Source organism: Poecilia reticulata, linkage group LG14 (assembly GCF_000633615.1).
Source record: "Poecilia reticulata strain Guanapo linkage group LG14, Guppy_female_1.0+MT, whole genome shotgun sequence".
NCBI classification, from domain to species: Eukaryota; Metazoa; Chordata; class Actinopteri; order Cyprinodontiformes; family Poeciliidae; genus Poecilia; species Poecilia reticulata.
The window spans coordinates 20,492,446-20,512,263 of record NC_024344.1 but is presented as its reverse complement, the minus strand read 5'-3'; the positions used below and the strand labels follow the sequence as shown (position 1 = coordinate 20,512,263).

The window sequence follows — 19,818 nt, the reverse complement described above, 5'->3', positions numbered from 1 at the left end:
CAAGATTGACTCGAATGTGTCACGTAGGGTTATGATAGTTAAGTAGGAGGTGATTCACTAACCTCCACGGTCCCCATTTGCCGTACACATATTTAGCATTCAGTTGGTGTGACTGTAACAGCTTAACATACAACTACAACCCTAATCCATGTTAACCCCCTAGTGCACCAACACTTCCTGCAGCTCTTCATTAGCACTAATTAGGGTCTTAGTGCTGCACATGGCAGGGGCTGCTGATACCTTTCTCAGTGCTCTGCTAACACTGGTCTTTACATACAGGCCTCAATGCTAGGGAGTTCAGCTTTCAAACTTGGGTTGTACCAGCGTTCACCAAACAGACTCTATGCTTCATCAAATAACATCCACCAACAACAAAGTTCAGTTTATTGAAACTAAATGTGTAAAATGTAAAGAGACCCCAAAGTTCAACTATTACGAGAAAATATATTGGTTGAGGCTTGGTGAAAAAGTTGACTATCTGTAGAAAGAAGCTCGGGGAATGGCAGCCGGTAGGGTAGAGTAATTCTCTGGCAATCCGAAGACAATTGGGTTGACGGGAAAAGACACCTCAACCCCAAAATACTGACCGAATCATCTATTTTTGAGTGAAATTGGGTGAATGTGGCTTTAGTTCAAAGCATTTTGAGTGGTTGGTATGACATGAAAAGTGCTATATAAATTTAATCTACTCACCATAACTTTTAATAAAATAACTTCACACCAGAGCCGGTGTGAAGTTATTTCCCCTGAGCAGGGAGACAGATCATGGTACGCTACACAGCCTTAACACAATCTGAATGAATCTTTTCCGCCAGATTTTCTGAGTTTTTATTCAGAGGCATGCGTGACCAATCGGGTCACTGCGCCGTTCCTTCCCTCCGACGGATTCACTGGATCATTTACAAGCAGGATGTGATGTAGAATGGATGCGTTTCCTGGTAGCTCTTGGCTACTTGTCTCAGAGAACTGAATATATAGGATAATACAAAACCATGAAGTGAAATTAAATGACGCACCGCAAAACCTCAAATCTTCTCACAGCTCACTTTACTCCGCTTTTTCCTGAACTCCATTTGTCCAACAGGCAACGGCGTGAGCGAGGAAAACGCGGCGCATACAGATTTTCAATTTGTCATGATGCAACATCTGACTTTAGCCAAGTAATATTTGAGCTGTGATATGGATTTCATTTTAATATTCATTATCATTTCACGCCGAATCTTTGGCCGAGGCACATAAACGTAACAAAAGCAACATGAAACGGAAAGGAAAGTGTTAAAGCACTTCGAACTAATCCCACTGAGAGGCATAAGAATGGTTGTGGGGCAGATGGAACGAACAAAAGATCCTCCGTCACACTCCATGAGCGCCGAAGCTGGGTCAGTTCTGCTGTGGTGAGGGTTAGGGGTGTTTGTAGACGGGTTAAAGGTCACGACTTTCCTGCCGACCCCTGAGTCATCAACACACTTATCCCCTTCATTGTGATCGACTTCTCATCCCGGAGCTCCCAGATGACTGACGATGCCGTCGCTGTTAACACACTGCAGTGTAAGTTGCTGAGAGAAGGGGAGTGTGGGGATAATTGATGTACTCCTCCACTGGGAAAAATGACTTTTTGGCTCTTTTGCAATGCAAAATGAAGAAGGGCTGTATGATTTATTGATTTAATTGATTCGGGCATTAATGTAAGAGTTCGGAAAATGTTCATCATTTCACTGAAGCATAGGTAAGATGCATTGCTTGTACGTACAAATCTTCTCCAGATTTACCTTTGAAATCAACAACATGATTAGGAAAGTTGGAGGTTCAGATAGAAAAGTCAGGGTTTGTTTACCTCCAACCCTTTTTCTGCCGCTGGCTGGATTTGCTCCCTTTCTAGGAGAATAATGGCTCATCTTGTAGGAGGAAATAGCACAACTTCACACACTGCTTTATTTCTTGTCTGCCAGATCAGATTAATTCCTCCGGAGAACATGGTATTGACCCCGGGAATCAGGGATTGATCCGATGCTGATGGTAAAACCAAGAAGGCTGATGTGCTGCAGTATGAGTTACAATACAATGAGCTACAATAGAATGAGTTACAATACAATGAGCTACAATAGAATGAGCTACAATACAATGAGCTACAATAGAATGAGCTACAATACAATGAGTTACAATGTCTTAGAGAAGTATTCACACCTTCTGATTTGTTTACACATCATCACACATTACAACCATGAACTGCAGTTGAAAACAGGCACAAACACATTGGCACATTGTTGTTATTAATAGGGGGAAGAAGATATGTTTGTTCTTTTTCTTTAAAAAAATCCGATCAGAGTTTATGATGGAGCTCCATCCATCTCCAATTGAATGGATGCCTGCAGCTTTTCTTCTATCATGGAAGAAAGCTGCAGGTCAAACTCAAAACTGAGACGGAGGTTCACCTTCCAGCAGGACAACATGCAGCCAAATCTACAGCAGAATGGCTAAATCAAATCATACTAAAACGTCAGAATGGCCCAGTCAACCCAGGTGAAAAAAAGTATACTTTAGTATACTAAATTTTAACATACTTCAGTATGTTAATATATTATCAGTTTACACATCAAAAGTGAACACATGAACATGAAAATTTAAGTGTGACAATAAAACATGACAGTGAGGATCAACAACAGAACATTCTCATTCACTGCACCTTACAGGAACCTACAAAAAAGAACAATAGAGCAATTAAACAGAGAAAGCATTTGTAYTTAAAGAGAACAGAAAAATGGCAAATAAAAAAATAATACAATTTTAAGACGTTGTGGACTCGCCATGTATGTGACATCATAAGAACTGATGATGATTGGGACCGGATGCCTAGGGTGGAAAAACATTTCTGTGTGTCTTCTTTGCCTATTTATGTTAGAAGTAGAAAAAAATAGTCAGCAATGTCACAGAATCAGTTGATGTTGGCATTAACTATGAAGCTGTTTTGAGTGTGGACTTAAGGAGACAAACTACCTTAAAATCTTTACATCCATGATCTGAACACGCTGATCCTTGCAGGGGGGTTGAGGGGGCTGGTGGTGCCCATCTCCAGCAGCCATCAGAAGACAGGCAGGGTTCACCCTGGACAGGTCACCAGTCCATCACAGGGCCCTGAAAGTCCACAACAAATAAAAAAAATTAAGATAAATGTTAGATTAACAAGAGAAAAAATCTTTCCAGTTACCTTTAAATCAAATCATGTTTATTAAGCACTTGGTGTTGGTAACACACCAGTTTTTGTTGTTGAAAATGTAGCTAGCTCCTCATTGAAAAAACAAACTKACATCATGAAGACGATGTGGAGGTTCATCCTCAGAGCTGGTTGGTGATCTGGTGGAGTCAGAGCTTCTTCTGAGACAGAAAGTCTTTAGGTTTTCTAACACCCGATTTCTCTGGATTCCACTTTCATCTTCATTTGCTTAGTTAAGCTGCAAACATATGTTGGAAGATAAAATCATTGATGAACAAGTTAGAACAACAACCACCTCACAATATCAAAGTCTCTCTGTCTTATGGAGCTTAATTAAAACCAGGTTAGTTTATGAATTAAAGTATAAGTCGCAACAACCAACCTCCATGCAGTTATAACATGAAGCTGAATGATTACTATAGTAATAATCATACAAGTCACAATAAAATTGATAAAATCATTATTTAAGAAACCAACATAAGTTATATATCTTTACGGCACTGTTTATAATTAAATGAAGATAATTAATAATCAAACTTACCACCAGCTAGTAACACTTAACAACCTTCGTCCCTCCGGGCTCCTTTTGTGACAAACATTTCATTTCCATCGGTTGTTGTCCCGTTGTGCTGTCGTCTAACTCGGATTAGAACGTCACCAGCTTGAATTTACCAAAATTAGTAACTATTGTCAAGGCCCTCTCTACTTTTAAGACATTATGCGAGTAAAAATGGCGAATTTGAACAGCGTCTGTTATCTCCCTTGCTTCAAGTTTTTTCATCTTGAAAAAACTTGAAGTCTGGTGTAAGGAGGTTAAAAAACGTCCTTACACCAGACGTTTTTTAAATAAATGAAAGCGTGAAATACCGCCACCATCTGGTCTGGAGGATGAACTGGAGCTAATGCCGTTGATTATAAGGTTTTACATCACACATCTGAAAATTGATTCTACAAAAGATTTTTAGATTTTTAAGCATTTTAAAATCTATTATTATTTCTTGTTTTATTATCTTTCCACTTCACAATAATCCTACACTGTCTTAAATTTGAGCAAACCGAAGTGCTGTGAATACTTTTGCAAGACACTCTAATATTGTACTTAATTTCATGGGCGGAGCAGTATATCACCAACATCATCAGGGCAACACAGCGAGACTCTAAGCAGTCTCTGATTAACCTGTAATGTGTTTTTTGGTGGGGTTAGTACCTGGTATTTGTAGTATTTAAAGGGGTGGCATTATTGAGTCAGGACTTTTTTTTAAAAATATTAATACCATAGTATGATGTTATTCCTCGTCAAAAACGTACCTGAAGTGTTGCGTGTTTGAGAAATCCTTTAATCTCCCATGGTAGATTCCTTTGTTGGGGTCGGCTAAGTGCTTCCTTCCACTATATGCTGCCTATTTCCTCAAAGTTCCTCCTTGGAGCTGCAGTCTTCAGGTGAGTTTCTGCCTCACAGAGAACCCAGCGCTCTCCCTCCCCCGCTCGGCTCCTCCAGACTAGCAGCAGCAGCAGCAATAAGCTAACGCCTGGGGTAGTTTTAGCTGATCTCATTATACAAGTTTTAACTGATCTCATCATACAAACATCTTATCAGTCCAAAGCTAGTACGAACCGCTAAAAACGGCATAATGGAGGAGCGTTGTCGTAATCACGTGCTGAAGGCAGAGTGTCAGAAAGAATAGGAGATTCATAAAGAGACAGAGGTCAATTTCAAAGGTGTCAACTTGCACATTTCTTTTAAGTTATATTTGATATAGTCACTGGAAATGTTATTCTTTGTTTTGTTACTTTGTGTAACAAATAGTGACTCTCTCTTTGTCCTAGCCTACTCTCTTTAGAAATGAGGATTGCAAAGCTACAGAATTTCTTCATTAGAAATGATTTGTTTGCAGTACACTACTATAGAACGTCTCTCATGGTTGAGGTCAGAACAGTCCGGACTGCACGGCTGCACCACTGCATGCTACTTCCATCAGAACGAACGAGATCATAATGATACCCTTACAAAGTGAGGGTATCATTTCTATTGCTTTCCAATTAATTAAGCTGTTATTTTCTATCCTCAATGAGATGCCACAAACGCACATTCTGAATACGCAACTGAGACTTCTCAGTGAGTCTGAGTCTAAAAAAAATACACCAGACATAGAGCAAAAAGGTGTCTTCAAGGAAATGACTCATTTCGTTATGCCAATTACAAAATTCTGTTGCGTAGCAGAGTGAAACTCAAACTCGCCCTTCTAATTTGCAACGCAACGAGAAGAATAACAATGACCAGATATAAAGGCAGAGTAATGCAGCACAGCAGTGGCGAGTTTAGCTCCAGATGATGAGGCGAAGAAGACGGTTTTTTTTTGTTTTCTGAATGGGATAAAAGAAAAGAAAATTGCAAATGGCACCCAGCCTGCTTCCATCTGAAACTGAGTGGTGCCATTCTCTGTATTGGAGGGGACATCATTTTCATTCATTCCTATAACTCAGTCAACCACAGGAGCCAAACTGCATTATCATACTCATCACTGTGGCTTAAGGCAGCCGTCCTCCTAAAACACTCCAGGAAAAGAATTGAGCCGCACTGACATTTGGAATTCCAATCATCTCCACATTTTCCTCGTCCTTTCTCTTTGTCTGCTAATCCGATGAAACTCGTATCACATAATCTATTGACATAACCACGAAATCACCAGGTAAAACCCTGACTGTTACGTCTCAACCCAGGCGTCTCGGTCTTTATTAGGACATGCAGTGCAAGTCTCCTGTTTTATCCTTCTCTCTCTCTCTCTCTCTTTACCTTCTACATCTCTGTTCATCATTACTTCAGACGCTGCCTAATTTCCATTTTGTGCTCAGCTATGTAAATATTTCTGCATATCATATCAAATCCAGCAGGGAAGCTCAGAATGCTCTGCTAAAGTGCCTATATGATCAGGTTAATCTGGTAGTGGATAAATTAACATTTTTAAACATCTTTGTAGATTTTCGATGTTGTAAGAAAGAAGAAACATATAGGAAGCTTAATTCATGGTTGTGCAGTTGCTTGTAAAAGCTCCTGTCTGTAATAGAGACGAGGAGCTTATATCCCTATCACAAAGCCTTAGTTATTAATGTTGTAAGAAGACAGACTCCCTGTGAGAATGTTCCAACAACTACAGTGTGTACCTCAGTAGGTGAACTGCCTTTTAAATCAAAAATGTGTACCTAACGATGAACCAGAAGTGTGGAAGTCCAATAGTTTCTTCCTGATATCTTGGTTGAATCCTTGTGTTTTTAATAGTAGTGAGATTAATAGCACTTTCCATATGTAAAGGTAAAGAGTACCTTGTTTAATTGCTTAGATTCTGCTATGCAATCATAAAGATTCGATCGTCCTGCCGTTCAAAATTCCTGGAGCAGCTCCAACTAACACCAGCCTGACCTACTTTCCTTAAAATTTCTATTGCTTTCCAATTAATTAATTTATTTCCAATAAATCTGACCTCATCCGACCACTTGGGGCCACTCTGCGTTTAGAATATTTAGCTTTCATTAACAACAAGATATTGACGTCATGGTCAGCAGTGCAGATTTTATTCTGTTCATCAGAAACATAGTCGATATTTTCACAGAAGTGACAGAACACAATGTTACTAGATCAGTTCCTCCAGGATTTCATTTCTGTTTTGTCATTTTTTTGCATTCAAAATCACTGATTTTTGCTTTTTTTTCCCCCCTACAAATACAAATCAAGATGTTTATTCCAAACGTTTCACAATATTATACGATTCCTACACGAGCAGCAAATATCAAGCTCCTCAAATCTCATTTATAACCAGGTTGCAACAGTAATGTGGTCTGCAGAGACGGATCAGAGAGTGCACTGGCTGTTTGTGAGAAGTCTGACCCCACTGTGAGTGATGGGTCTGTTAGGCTTGGTGCCATCTGAATGTGAGGTCCAAATCCCTCCACCTACTGTTCTCCACCGGTTTGTCTGGCCCACCACCATGGAAGCCTCCCCGGTCATCAGACATTCTCTTTCTACCCGTCTACAAAGCGTCTGCTGCAGTCGCAGCAGCGTCAACACAAGCTCAGCGAGAAAGGTCACATTTAATGATCCCGGCATCGTGCTGGAGCTGGAAGCCGCTTTCACAGGAAGTGCGGGGTCCGCGGGGGGAATCGGTGTCTGTGGTCTGCGCCTCCCGCTGACTTTGAATTAGCATGCATCTCTGCGCATTTTGTGTATCTGCATCTGAGGTCCGTGTGATGCGGGCGACCGAGAGAGAGACGGTGCCGAGGTAATGGCTGGGTATCTACAATGGCAAAGTCGAGCTGAGGAAGAGGGTATTACGGGGGACAACTGCTGGTTCCTGGAGGTTGACTCACACCATGAATAAAGATGCTTGTCCTCACAAATAGCTCCCCAGAAATCTATTAATAATGTATCTCTACCAGTCAGCCGTTCCAAGAAAATACAAGGGAACCACAACTACTGCTAAGCTACCTTTTCCGTTTCTTGCGGTGTTCGTTTTGTGCTCCCGCTCCTCTGCTGGAGCCGACAGCAGCCACGCAGCGCATGCTTTGACATCAGTGTTAGCACCAAACATCCCTCGGTTTTACATTCACCCGAGGGTCTCCTGCTAAAGGAAGCTTTATCCTGGTGGGCACCGAGCTGCTGGTCTTCCCTCAGTTTTGTTCCCCCAGAAAATATGTTTTCTCACAAACAAAGTGAACAGGTTTGACGACGTGAAGCTCTGATTTGCACCCAAAAAACAGCCTGCTGGCACTTTGGTTTTTGCACAAATAAGTCGGTCGTGAGCTACCTTTTGAGGGATTTGCATATGGAAATAGCATAATTGCCTCGAATACATGTATGCAAAGAGCTGCCAAGTCCCTGACAGTTCTAACGAGAGAAGAGCAGAGGTGAAGCTACTTGACCTCCGCGAAAGGACAAATGGCCACATTAGTGCCTGTGAATTATTTTACATATACACACAAACATATAATTACACAGCAGAGCAGCAGGCGGCGCCTTCCCCAGCTGCGCAGAAACCCCTGCTTATGTGGCGACTCTTGTTAACCACTGCTTTGTCACTAAACGATGTAGCTCAGCATTCCCAGATGTTCCACGCAGCCGCAAAGAGCTGCTCCTCCCCTGCTTCTGCTTTCATAAGTCCCACCGACAGGAAGCAGTATTAAAGGCCCAACCTGAGTTTCATTGATTAAACTTTAACAGTTTGGAGTTAAAAGAGCTAACTTACTGTTTCTTCCATGAGTTCATTGTGTTTTGCATATTGATTCACAAGCACAAATATCCTCCTCTGAGAGATTTCTCTCTGACGCCTGCTCCTTTGAGACCACCTGTCTGAGCACCTTTTCCTTATTGATTCTGAATGCAAAAGATTGTTTGTTCATTTGGATCCTCGTTAGCCATTGCTGCATCAATGGCTACTCTTTCTAGGGTCCACAAAAAACAACAACAACAACATTAATTTAGGACAGAAATGAATGCAAGGACAAGACATGAGGACAGCTCTTGTCTTTCAGTATTTGGCAGATATTCAGTGTTACTGTGGGTTGTTTCAATGAGCAATGACAGTTAAATATCACAGCAGTGGATGTGGCAAGTCAGTGACTCAATGCAATCTGCTGGGGTTCCTTAGATAGAAAATTTTTCCAAGTAATTTCCATCATAAACAGAGCTTAATGCACTGTTTGACAACTAGGATTGATTGAAACGTATGTATTACTGAATTTACCTTTTGTCAAATGCCTCGAGGTAACATTCGTTGTGAATTGGAGCTATAAATGAACTGAACTGAATTTTAAAGCAACTTCATGGTTACAAAATGGTTTACAGTGACCACAAGTTCAAACGTAGTCTAAATTGGTTCATTTAGACTACGTCATTTTCTCTTTTCTGTCAATAAAACCAAATGAGCTGCTAAAATGTAGTTTACAGTTTCAGGGATTCTGTCTGTCAGTTCTTTTATAAGCTATTGGGATCGTGGTCTACTGCAGCTAAGATACTGACTACACACAGATAATCTCTGAAACACCACCTAAAAATAAGTAGCTGCTCCTCTGCTGTTGAAGCATTCATTCTTTGCAAGTTCTTTGCTATTAAAATTTTACCAAAGCAAATCTGTGTGTTAATTTGTGAGGATTTTTTTTTTAATTTAGATTTGAATCAGTATTTGTGTAGAGAGCAGCAACAGCAACCTTAAATAAGCCTGTTTCATTTCAAACTATTTCTGAAATGTGCTCAGCTAAATAAATACGATTTAACTACCTATAAAGATATTTTAGCTCAGCTGTTTTTTCTTTGTACTTAAAAGAAAACTTAATCAGTATTAGTTCAAGCATAATGCCTAAAACTTTAAAATGGAGTAAAATTAGTCTAATCTAGGAAGTTCGGACTGTGACTGAACTAAGAAGAGATTGATGGAAACTTAAACTGTTGTTCTAACACAGAAATTAGTTAATATATTAACTTATAATAGACATATAGACACATCAGACGTACTGTTTACTGCACTGCACATGGTAAACAGCTAACTGGACTTGAATATTCACTTTAACTCTAGATATTGAGATCAGATTTGTTACCTATTTCAAGAAATTAGGAAAAATATAATACTTGAGAACATTCTATAATTTTAAGACCTAATATTTATTAATCTTTCAACATTTATTTTATGATGTAGGTATAAAACATGGCTGAATAGATTTCTAAATGGCTACAATAAAAAAAATGGAAAAAGTGCTCATCTTTAATTTGAATAAATTCAGTTCTTTAAATGGGAAACTCTCTCAGTGACTTCCTCTTTATCAATGTCACCACTTCAGCACTCCTAAAAAGAAATTGAAGGCTATTTAGCGGCTGTCAGATCTCATCAGGAATATTCCTGTTTAGTGGTTGTAATAGAAAAAAAACAAAAACAACAGAGACCATGCAGTAAGGAAGAGTGTTAAAAGAAGCGGTAGATGGAAGAGCCAGACCCAGAAGACTGCTGTAGTGTTGTGATTCCATGTTTGAGCGCATTGTCCATTATTTCCCAAATTGGTTATTGGGCCTCATTGATTTTCTCATCGAGCCTCCCTCTGAGCTGCAGGTCAACCGACTCAAGCTGTCCGCCGACTGTCCTGCTATCCAGCTCTTCGCTTGGATACCCACGGTTTGACCACCAGAGCCCCTCCTCCCCCAGATGAATCAGCACATAATGGGCAGGGAGATATATCTCAATTATGGTTTATTATTCTCCTTTTAAATACCCATATGGAGCATCAAGACAAAGATGTAAAATAACAAAAACAACTGCTATATTGATTTTTTTTTTGTTTTGTTTTTTTGTTTGCAGAAATTTTGATTTTAAGTTTGCTTATCAGTTTGGGTGTTTTCATGTAGCCAGTCTGCATCCTTTCTTGTAATAGAAAAGCCTTTTATTCTCCATCTCACTGATTAGCAGAACTACTTCTCCTGCCTCACTCCTCATTTTAACTGCTTGGATTTATTGATGCCATCACTGAAGGAGGACTCTGCCTCTCTGAGCTCTGAGCAATATGAGCCGGGATCCACACGGGGCACGGCTGTCTATCAGCCTGCCAGTCGGAGCTGATCCGCCTCAGATAGATTTCCCTCAATGGATTCATTGTCCCTCATCGTCTCTCGCGCTTTCTTTCTCTATAGATCTAAGGGAACCAGCCCTATGCTCAATCTGCAATCCATTAGAGCCTGAGGATGGAAAGAACAAAAAAATAAAGAAAAAAGGTGTGAGGGCGTTACAAGAGAAGCTATACAATGAGGCAGAATCAGGGCTTCTTGAAGTTGGTTACAAAGACGAGTAGCTGGGGCACTTATCAAAGGGCAAACGTTACTATCATTTGTAACAAAATACAGCCACAAAAGAAATGCTACTGGTTTGCTCTTCACTATCAGTTAATGGACACAAACTAGGAATGAAACTGTTACCTTTACGGCAAATAGTATGTCCAATATATATAACACTCACCGGGCAATGATGTGTGTGTGTGTGTGTGTGTGTGTGTGTGTGTGTGTGTGTGTGTGTGTGTGTGTGTGTGTGCGTTCTTGTATTTGGTACATTGTACGGACCATTTGTCTAGCACATACCACGTTGTGGGGACCAATTGCTCCTTGGGGACCAAAGTCTGTTCCCCTCCAGGGATTACGTTTAGGACCAAGGTGTGAATATACTTTTGGGTTAGGTATGTAGTGGTAATGGTTAGGTGTAGAGTAAGGATGAGAGCTAGAATGTAGAAATGAATGGAAGTCAGGGCAAAGTCTCTGCAAAGATGGAGAAACACATATGTGTGTGGGTGTGTGCGCGCTTCATTGGTATTCATTGACATGGAATCTAAGCCAGTGTGCTCATTACACCTGGCATATCATGGTGTTGACTTAACCCTTTGTACAAATGTGAATGGTAAACAGTCATGTATAGTGTGTTATCAATTCCAGAGGACTCCAGAGCGCTTGACACGTCACTCAGTCATTCACACAGAATGGCAATATGGAAACCCGCCATAGTGGGACACACTGCCATGCCCTCTGACCACCACCAGTGTGTACTGCTCGAGACAACAGAGGCAGACGGAGTGGGGCTCAATCCAGCAACTTGCCAATTGCGGGATGAACTCCTACCACCAATGTCCCAATGCATATATGCAGTCAAAATAATACAGTAGCACACAGCATGGATATACCACATGAGGTCATTAGACCTCCAAGGTATGCACACCTTGATACCAATAAAAAAAACAGGCATTTGGGAGTTCCACCTGAACAAGAACCCACTGAGCCACTGAGATTGAGGTTAGGAGAAGCCCCGTGGCAAAACTTAAGGAGGAGTGACAGCTTCAGGCCAGCGCAGCTGACAGCGGACAGCTTCATTTAACAGAGCAAACAGGCTACCGTTCATGCTTCTGCTGTCTACACTTTGTTACTAGGTACAGCGGTCTCCCTGTCACGTTTCACTCACAGCCCAGATCTCTTGAGGATGGCATTTGTTTCCTCTGCTAACAGAAATTTTCAACAGGACAAAGAGGTAAGAGAAGTAAAGGACATAAAGTGGAGTTTTGTCAAACGATCATGTTTCTCAGTGAGAATCCCACCAGCCCAGTAAACAGGGGAATCAGGAAGGAAATGTTGAGGTTTATTCTCATTATCAATGTGAAGTGAAAACACACAATCATTACTGATACATACTGATATTGAATTCTGTCACAAACTCCAATTGCGTCCATTAACCTCATGTGAAAAAACTCATTAACTTTTTTTCTGTTGACAGAATCTCCAGCACAGTCCCCCAGTCCAAACACAACGAGCTTTGCTTTAAACAAGCGCTGCTGTCACAGCAGGTGAAGATGTGAAAACTGTCTGAATGGACTCACCGTTGGAGCCTGTGAAGTTTCCCCAGTCAAGCAGCGAGCTGTTAAAGGACGCCAGAGACTCGTTGAAGAACACGTCGGTGCCGTTGGATGGGTTTCGGATGGTGTCGGTGAACAAATTCATCTGCAGCAGGGTCTTGATCAGGTAGCGCAGCATCGTGCCCCCCAGAGGGACCCGCAGCCCCCCCTTGCTGCGCTGCTCCCTCTCAGTTCGTCCTGAAAATGAATGTCTGTCCAGATGACTCTCCTCTCCCAGCTCTCTGCTGCTAAGATGTTTCCATGCGTTCGAGAAGATACAACAGAAAAGTGTAAAAGTGTGTCAAAAAAGAGAAATCAAGTTGGTTGTAATTAGTTCAGTCGGAAGTGGGGGAGTGGGTGGTCCAGCTGGGGATCCCTCTGAGTCTCGAATCGGGGCTGTCCTCTTTGTTTCTATTGTTCTGGGATAAAATAACTTCACATGCTGTCTGCCGTCACACTGAACAACAGCCTCTTGCCGCTGTAAAAGAATCCAGCGATGTGATGATGACCCCTTCGGATTGTTCTCCACTCCACAACCCCTCCCTCTAGCTCCTCCTGTGTCCCTCCCTCTCTCCCTCTCTCCTTCCTCTCCTCCCTCTCTCTGCGATGGGGTCCCCGGGGCGACGTATAGGACTGGAGGGGGGTCCAGAGGGGAGGTAGAGAGCAGGTGTTGTTGGCAATAAATGTTTAATTATTAGATTCATAATCATCCCAGGAGGCTGTGAATCAGGGTGGCTGAGTAAAGGGGCTTGAAAAGGCTTACAGTCACCGTCTCAGCCATAAACGACGTGCATTCAAAAATGTCATCTGACCTGCAGAAGCACTCACTTACACGATGTTTCAAGGGAAAGCAAATATGGGACAAGCCAGACTCCTGCTGTGTGCGTCGAATCTGTCACATTTCCCAAAACAAATGCACCGCCTGACAGGAGCTAAACATGGATCCAAGTTCCACTGTAGATGCAGTCAGCTGGGTTTCCTCAGAGACAAAACTTTTTACCAGGTGACATAATAATCCAAACTTCACTGCAATATTCCAAGTGGAATTAACTCTGGAGGCATTCTCTTGATTGGATTGAATTGGTTATATAATTCAGTATATTTATTTAAAAAATTTTTTGTTTCTTTCTTGTTTGTTGGTAAGTTTTTACTGAGATGTTGAGTCCAAAAAGGGAGCTGCTTTATTAGGAATCTGAAATAATCTATTCAAAGTATTTTATTTTAGAAAGTCTTTCTGTAATACTAAATGGTAAGCAAATAATTATCAGCATCTAAATATGACGTGAGGTTACAAAGTGAGAAAAGCAAGTATTAAATGAAAGCAATTCCACTTTTGTGTTGGCTTTCCATATTTTGTCACATTGTAACCACAAACTTAAGTTTATTTTCCAGAAATGTATTTAATACACCAGCAAGATGTAACACATTACTATGAAGTGGAAGAAAAATAGCACATTTGATATAAGATTTCAACATTTCTGAGGGCATAATGTAATCTCAATATAAATCCATCTCTTCTATGTAGGCCTCAGAGGTTTATCAGAGAACAAACAGCACCAAGAAATACAGCAGACCAGTTAGGGAGAAAGTTGTGAAGAAGTTTCTGAAACAATATCCCAAGCTTGTCCTAGTTCTCTAGGATGTATGCAGTATGCCAAGCTTTTAACATCTCACAGATTGTATGTTCCAACCCATCAGCTGTACATGGAGAGAGGATGACAGAACCACAAAGGCAGACTGAGTTTCCATCACGTAAGTAGCCATGAGATCCACGGTACCTCAGGAGGAGCTGCAGAGTTTCGCAGCAGAAGGGCACATTCACACCAGTCATCTTTACTCCACTTCAATCAAACTGTAGTGCATTTGGTCTCAAATGTTTGGTTTGTTTGGGGAGGTGTGATTGTGCAAACAAACTCTAATGTGGACCAGAAAAGGTCTGCCTAAAAACCTAGGTGTCTGTTTGGGTGAAGCGACATTCAGTTGAAACATGACAACTGATGCCAACAGACATCTCCATCTGGTCTGACTAAGCTTGAAGTCAGTAGATGTGCAAAGCTGGCTGAGTACACCAGGCGGTTCTGTAACGTACTGCCTCAGGGGAGCTGAATGCACATGCATGCAGAACACACATATCAGATTTTTACTAATTTAAAATTATTCAATTGTTTTTCATTCACTTTTCAGTTATTCTCTCTGCCTTGTTTGAGTCTGCCACCAACATACAAATTGTGGGGAAGCTTAAGTGACGTGAATATTTGCCAGCACTAATATTTTCACAACCTGTGAGTTTTCTATAACAAGACTGAATCAGTCTTTTTTTTTATTGTCTTAGTTCAGTTTCAAAATGAAAAACTGAGAGAATACATCACAGTAGAAAACCTCCTGCAGTGAAATATACTTGCGCGTTTTTGGCAGTCTTGTAGTAAACAGATTGCATGCCTCCATCATGTGCCTTCAATCATGCTCAAGCTCATAAAGCCTTAATGCATTGCCCACATATCATCATTGACATGCACGTATGAACATGGAAGTACGGTCGCATGTGGCACTGGGACGTCCCGCTGACAGCTTCAGTGTGACTCCTATTAACCATACCCGTCCCCCATCAGGGCCTTGTCCTCCTGCTCCATCACTGTGTCAATGGGAGCTTCCCGGACGACAAAGCTGCCGTGACGACCCCTGTCCCGTAGCCTCTTTCTGGAATCTTTTCCTGTCCCTTTCTCATTTTGGGGGGGGGGGGTTTCCATTCATGGGGTATCCGTGCCAGCTACACAAACACATATGGCGTTAATGGGGATACAACATGGGAATTACATGGAGGAGGGTGTGCCGAACCGGAGATCGATAGCCCTTGACAAGTTGGATTGGGATCATAGTTTGGTGAGAGTGAAGTCATCTGGCCAGTGGGTTTGTGTTCTCACATAAAAATTTTTTAATAGAATTCTAAAATCTGCTAAAGTTTGATCCGTCAATTAGCGTCGTCGGGCCTCCCAGAAATAAAACGAAGGTAAAGAACATTCTGGATGTAATGACAGTTAATGAGACAATGCAAAATCTTCATCTTCTGATCAAGTTCAGGGAACAAAAACCTATGGAATTACCTGTTCCACTTTCCCCCAGTAGACAGATCAGCACTGTTGCAGAATTAAGTTATTTTCTCTTTGGCCTGTGATAAATGAGCAACTTGACCAGAATACGTATATGAGGATTGTACTTCATGAACTGAATTTAAATGAAATTAAATGAAATTACTGTAAGAGAACTAAATTGGACAGCTGAATTTTGATTCAGCTGAGATTAATTGAATCAAAATTGAAGTGAACTTAGTAGTTTGGCTAATTTTGTCACAGTTATTTTAAATCGCTTTCTTCATAGCCCTTGTTTTTCTGTACTTGGTAAATAATAGAAATATTTATTGACCCAATTCAAAATACACAGCCAAGAATTTTACACTTTCTCTGTAAGGCTACAATGTTTCCAGAAAAGCAAAAGTGACCAAATTAAGAAAAAGTTTGTGAAATACTACTTTTTACAAGCAGGAAAGGTTGTATTCGATTCCAAAGGCGTTCATGCAGTGTGACCTTTTGCTTTATTAAGAGGACATCTGTTAGAAGCGTGAAACCAAATTTAATGCAAATCCATCACACAGAGTGACGAGTGGTGGCACACTAAGGCTCTGCTTTACATCTGCATGTGAATGCTGAGATGGATGCAGATGGGTCATTAATGTCATGTTAATGTCTTCCTGTTGTCGTGCTATGCCTATGGCAAACCTTAAAAGATTCCATCATAACATGAAAGGCAAATGTGTCAGCGTTGCTTATTAATAGTTGCTTATCGTGAGTTTGAGTCCTTTGAAGCAACAGAGTAAATCCATAGTTTGGATGCTGTTCATTGACAGAGTCCCAATTTAGTGACATCCTGCAAGATCTCAGCAAGTTCTGGTAAAATCCTCATTGTTAGTTGTAGTGCCTCAAGATCCTCAGCATTGCTTTGTGCATTGGCTAATCACACTGGTTTTACTGACATGTTTATCAAAGACAACTCACAGCTAAACAAACTGAGGAATAAAGACTGGCTGCTAATATGGCAGCCACTAATAGGGTGCAGAGAGATCTGACGATACAAGAGTCTCACTTCAGTCGCTGGAGAGTAGAAGACTGATCTGTAAATACAAGCTTGTGATTAATAAACTAAGGCTTTTCAATTCTTTAGTCATTCAGACACCGAGTCACTCACACATGCAGAAAAAGAGATTTAAAATGTCTGTTATGACAAAAGACTTCACACACAACAAGGAAGTTTGTTCTTGTTCACAGCCACAGGTGATGATGCCTCCTGGCTACGATGGTAATATTACTAACACTTTAGCTGAGCTCCTACAAAATAATGATTGTGTTTTTGCAGATGAGATTTAAAGCTCTTTGAAGGCATTAAAAACACTCATTTGCTTTTGAGAAGCCATACTGGGGTACCTCATTTTATGTGGGATGACTGAATTCAGAGTAGAACCTTTGTTTTTATGTGATGATGCAAACTATTTGTTGATCTGTACTTGGTTGAGATATTTTTAATACACAGTATTTAAAAATTTTTGTAATTGGACAATTGCATCCAGATGCTGGTCTATGTCTTAAGCTATGTTCCATTTACCTTTGAAGTAGGATTTTGTTGGTGGGTTTGATGTCTCACTCAAGGTGGCAGTTACAGTTAAGAAGTTGGGATTTCAACATGGCTGCCCCCAGATAGCCACTGTTCATAGTGCCTTGTATAAACATTGTTTTCAGCTGTACTTTCCATAAGAAAGCACAACTTTTCATTTGTTCAGTTTAGAGTATCTCCATGTGACATCGGTTTTCAGATGCGCTCTTACAAGTCTGTCTTGTAAAATAAACCTATTTCCATCACAGCTTACTATTGTTGATGTGAGGAACGGCCATATTGAAACTCCCCTTCTGCCTGTTTGCTGTCCCACTCTTTAAAGAAGCTTGTGTGTCCCTTTGCTAGTTTGAGGGTTTTGGGGAAGATGGGGAAGAAGGTGTTAAGAGTTTGTCCTCCAGTGGGTCACTGGTTCAATTCTCACTTCACTCACCTCTGTCATTGTGTGCTTGGGCAAGGCGTTTCACCCACCTAGTGTTAGTCAAAAGGGCCGACTAACACCCTTGTGTTGTCGTTTGTTCCCACCACACTTCACCATTTAAGCTCCTTTTTCTTGGGATGTAAATTAAGATACAGTTCAGAGTAGTGAATAATGATGCAACCCAGAAGTCTCTTTGAGCATTACACATTCAATAATAATTTTACATAACTCGTATAACGCGTAGTTTCCTGTCACATTTGCTGTTTCTATTATCTCTGTGTGTGAGATGAAGTCGGGTTATTATTATCTGACATATCCTGAGCAGTAGTGATGCATAATTGCTGCCAGCACCTACAGTCAGAGACATCAGAAAGGTAGCAATGTGTCACCACACCCCACGCTACCAAGGCCAAACATCTGTGCCCAGGTCTGGCGTTGTGCCCTTTGGGGTCATCTGCTGCAGTTTGTCCCCCCGTTGGGGAAACTCTGGGCTCGGGCAGAGACAGCTGGACGCCTCCCAAGCCCCTCTCTCCCCACTGGATCCTGAAAGGTAATGCAGGGAACCAGATCCCAAGTCCCAACCGGCTGCAGGTGTGCAGTGGCCCCGCCCTCTTATTCACAACTGACATCTGAAAGGGAGTAATAGCAGATTCTTTGTTGGCAGCGAAGTGCTGCTGACCCGGACTGGCAGAGTCCATCATTAGAGCTGGGAGCACACAGCTGCCCATGTGCCAAAGTGCCATAATTGGTGTCTCTGTACCATACATTTAGCTGGTTGGACATAAGGAGAGGCCCCCAGAGTGAAACGGCCATCATCTCCCTGTAGGGAGCTGTGTCCAATCATGTCTCTCTAAACAGGCTGTCCAGGAGCCCTGCTGATAATTTCCTTATTTCCTCCAATTGCCTCATAACTTCAAAGTCAACTTCAAAGCATGTGGACTGCCTGCGAGGTATCAGCCACAACAGCTTATATCCAGACAAGCCTTTAACACCAAGTGAAATCTTTTTGTCTCCATCTGAACCTGGTTCGGCTCATCAACAGTCAGATAGCAGACTGCATAACCGGGACTGACAGGAGCAATATGCTCCAGCCTGGGGATTATCTGATCTCCAGAGGTTTGAAGTTACATGCAGGGCCACGAGAGGAGGAAGTTAAACAAAGCGCTGGGCTGCACCTCACACTAGGAAGAGCTAAACCCTCAACAAACTCCGGATAATTGCACAACAAAAGCCCAATTAGCCGCAACCTCATGGATATTTAGAATGAAAAGAGGGACCTGTCATTTAGTCTGCATTTGCATCTCATGAATTTCCATCAACACCTTCATATACACATTTTCATTCTGCACTTATTTTCATATTCTTTTTATTCTCGGATTAATGCAGATCAATGCAAAATACTCATTTAAATATGCATTAGTATTATAAGTGGGCCCTTCGTCTCCACACTGGGGGCGGTAATTTTGGTAAGTCCAGGACCCGGCTGCTCCCTCGAAGCTCTTTACTAGTGCTCTTACTAGCTGATGCCGTTTACAAGTGCTTCCTGGAAACTCCTTTTACCAGGCTGATAAAGGAGATCGGCCTGGTAAAGATCGTTCAGAATTTCATGAGGTTGACTGAAATTCTCACAATCAGGTGAGACTGGACATTGGAGCTCACTCCAATCACAGACTGAGAGAGAATCTCTGCTACACCTGGGCTGAGAGGTCTCTGTCATATTGATTGGAGAGAAGAAAAGAGATTTGCGATTATTTGTGAGCCTCAGAATTTAAGGAAGGAGGGAACTTTTTTTTTTTGTAGCTTGATTGCTTTCCCACAGTGCCAAGCCCAGAAGACAGCCAACTTCAAAGAGGGCAAGCATTCAGAGGGAAAATCAATGGTAAGCACAGCTTAGTTTAATAAGCACTCATCCAGAACCTCCCTGCATAACATTCACAACTCAGCTTGCTGGAGAACCTCGATTATAGGGGGAAAAAAAAGAGTAAAGAATCAAGCTTTGTCTTTTTAAAGCTGATTTTTCATGCTGATGGTTGCAGGTAGGCAAATCAATTCAAAAATATTGATAATATTGATACAAAGTTGTCATCTGAATCGGATTCATACTAGTGGGGCTCCATCAATAATT

At 41.4% G+C, this 19,818-nt stretch overlaps 1 protein-coding gene across 3 annotated transcripts in view; it reads right to left on the bottom strand.

The window, feature by feature from the left end:
- Window positions 1-13,092, bottom strand: part of robo3 (roundabout, axon guidance receptor, homolog 3 (Drosophila)) — a 174,849-nt gene extending 161,757 nt beyond the window's left edge. For 2 of the 3 annotated variants that reach the window (XM_008428409.2, XM_008428411.2), the window contains exon 1: window positions 12,599-13,091. In XM_008428409.2, coding sequence (XP_008426631.1) covers window positions 12,599-12,752 — 154 coding nt within the window. In that variant the 5' untranslated portion in view covers window positions 12,753-13,091. Of the gene's footprint in view, window positions 1-12,598 lie in introns of all 3 variants that reach the window. The other variant, XM_008428408.2, reaches the window with a different exon arrangement.
- Window positions 13,093-19,818: the final 6,726 nt, after the last annotated feature.